We start from the raw sequence: 2,977 nt of genomic DNA, 5'->3' as shown, positions 1-2,977 counted from the left end.
TCTAGTTGAAGATGTCCCTGCTCATGGCAGGGGGGTTGGACTAGATGACCTTCAGAGGTCCCTTCCAACCCAAACCATTCTATGATTCTATGATCATGCTTCAGTGAGGAGCTAGCTGAAGTGTTTTGGGGTTTCTGCAGTCAGTTTAGAAATAGAAGGCTGTATCAGTTAAACATCACACATCATAAACAGGCTTATGTATCCTGTGCCACAGATAATGCTTTTCATTCTGAAAACGGGGTTTTATGGTTGTGATGTTTTTTACCTTAAGAATTTATTGTTTTGTTCCTCAGAAGCTGTGCAAACAAAATTAAGACACTAAATTCCATTTTTATTGTAGCTAGTGTCCTATTTTCTAGTGGGATTTTTTTTTTCTTATCATGGAAATTTCTGTTTTCTTTGGTTTTATAGGCACTTTGGTTTTTTTTAATCTGGAAATGCAGGTAATTTTGTAACTATACATTAGGTTTTATGGGCCTGTAACTGAACTAGGCAAATCTGTGATCCAACATGAAGCTGGTGTGAACCAATGAGAAGATGAGGGCCCAAGCAGCAGGAGAGTTTCTTTAAACACACATGTACCATTGACCTTCCGACAATGACTTTGTGACACCACGGGTTATTTGGCACCCAGTTCTCACTTGTGCTTTTGAAAATCCTGCTCTTTATCAAATTTCAGTGCTTTCTCCTTGGCATTAGTCACTTGCCACTGCCCAGTAAGTAATACAATAGAAATAGATCTTAAGGAATTTGAAGATTCAGTAATATTATGGACTAGTCTGTGAAACAAGTTGCAGTAATAGATTCTGGGGCAGAATAGGCATTGAAGTTATGTTAGCCCTTCCCCTCCAAAATGTGTCTCCCTGCAGTGCCAGTATAGATTATGGGGCGTAGTCTGACCAAGCTGCACTGAGCCAATAAAAAATCTATCATTTATTTGCAACTTGAATTTGCTTCTTTTAAAACCACTATTTTAGAACTGCAAGATTAAAATTTTAGCCGTGATTACTGTAAACCCATGCTGACCAAACCTACATTTCATTGATTTCTAAAAGTTCCTTATTCTCTGCATTACAAAAGAGCACATTTTCTATTGTGCAGTTGTTGCAGATCATATGTGGAATAGTGGCATGGTCCATTTGCATCAGTGAGTTAAAAGATACAGGAACATGCGGGGTACTGAGAGGCTAATATGGTGAGGAAAATATATTCCAGTGAAAGATGGAAGCAATTTCAGGTCATTTTAATGTGGAAAATGTAAGAGTTTGCTCTTTCTCTTTTTTTTTTTTTTTTTTTACAAGCCTTTGGTAGCTTTCTCTCTCATTCAACAGTACATGGATTACAGCAAGCTGTCTGGCAATCTTTTGGTGAAGTAAAACAGGAAAAAAAACTGAAAAAAAAGAAAGGACCCTAAAGCTGAATTTTCAATTAATTGGCTTGTATTCAAAATATATGTAGTATGTTGGTAATTTATAACATTCTGGCTGTTCACGTTGTAATATGGATAATGAATTAGAATGTATTACTTCATAAATTGCAATTCAGTTCTGTTGTTGTATAATTTAACTTTGAACCATGTATATTTTGAGTCTTATTAAAAATAAACGTGATTAGGATTCCATGCCTTTGTCTTTTTAAGGTGTCATGGAAAAACTTGGGCTTGGTCCAGAGGTCCTTCTACAAGAGAATCCCAGACTCATCTATGCTAGACTTACTGGATTTGGCCAGACAGGAAAATACGCCAAGTCTGCAGGTCATGACATCAATTATTTGGCTTTATCAGGTATGCTGTAAAATTTCCTGTCAAAAAAAGTTTTTTCCCCCCTTAAGTCAAGACTCAAAAATTTATTGAAAGGTTATTTGCAGATAGCTCAAATTGCCTGAGGTGCAGTCTGATGAAACAGCTGAGCAGATCTGAAGCATATCTGATAGTGAAAGGAGGTTTTTCCCTGTGATTCTCCCTGCTCCTTGCTCTCCAGTCAGCTCTGGCGCTTGCTTAACCCCTCTGTAAGCTCCCTCACAAGTCAAAAACTGTCCAGGATAAATGAGGATGTTTTTCTGCCAGGTTATTGAGGTGAAGCAGTTCATTAAGGGATCCAACAAACATAAAAAGTCAGCACAAGAAATGAGGAAACATGGGCTGGACGGGCTGTTCGTTTTGGCAGCAGCAGGGAGCTGTTAGGCTGGATCAGTATGTCTTTTCAGGCTGTACAATATTTTCCTTCCTTTGTGCTATTTTATCTGAATAAAGTTTTTCCCTTTGAAGAGAGGACTGAATTTTTCATACATTTTTGTCTTTCTTCAGGGCCTCACTCCTAGGAAATCTGTATGCTTATAATCCTGAAAGGGCTGCAGATTATTTTGCGTGTTTGTGAGCAGCTTTTTTTGAGCGAAGAAAAACTAGGCAGCCTCAGCCATTTGAACTCTTGTGCTTTTCTGCTGTAAATATCTCTCCAATGATACCAACCAAAAGGAAAGTAGGCTTAAAATAAAGTGGCAATGCTATGTTTCCTTAAGGTGTTGTAGACAGTATGCTGTTTTTAAGTGTCATGTTTCTACAAGTATGCAGTAACAAACAATAATAAAATTACCCAACTCTGGTGGTAGCAGTCACTGTGTCATGCATGGCCCCACCTACTGCTGTTCACATTGCTGCTGTCTCTGCTGCTTCTCTGAGCCTGTGAGGGAGGAGAGAAAGTGGCCCGAAACTTCTTGGCTTCCCACTGGATAAAGCATTTCTTTTAGCCCCAGCAAAGGGCCAGAGCAGAAGCGCTGCAAATGTGGTGATCCAGTATCACCTACTATGGGGAGTCATTGTGTTGTGGAATTAAGTTTCTTCAGGGACAGGTTCAGTCTTCTCTCATTATGTAAGATTGTCAGAGAATAAAAAAGAGTAAAGAAAGGATGCCTTGTCTGAAACACTTTTGACTTAAAGTCCAGATGATTTCAAAGTATTATGATACTTCTGTTTGTTATT

General features: G+C 38.5%; 1 protein-coding gene across 1 annotated transcript in view; it reads left to right on the top strand.

Moving 5' to 3' along the window:
- The first annotated feature begins 1,353 nt into the window (after window positions 1-1,353).
- The window catches only part of AMACR (alpha-methylacyl-CoA racemase), a 17,934-nt gene continuing 16,310 nt past the window's right edge, over window positions 1,354-2,977 (top strand). Inside the window, exon 1 of the mRNA XM_009318440.1 lies at window positions 1,354-1,783. Coding sequence (XP_009316715.1) covers window positions 1,645-1,783 — 139 coding nt within the window. The 5' untranslated portion in view covers window positions 1,354-1,644. The remainder of the gene's footprint in view (window positions 1,784-2,977) is intronic.

Source organism: Pygoscelis adeliae, unplaced genomic scaffold (genome assembly GCF_000699105.1).
Source record: "Pygoscelis adeliae isolate BGI_AS28 unplaced genomic scaffold, ASM69910v1 Scaffold272, whole genome shotgun sequence".
NCBI classification, from domain to species: domain Eukaryota; kingdom Metazoa; phylum Chordata; class Aves; order Sphenisciformes; family Spheniscidae; genus Pygoscelis; species Pygoscelis adeliae.
The sequence above is the reverse complement of the archived record's forward strand: the minus strand, read 5'-3'. Positions and strand labels throughout refer to the sequence as shown.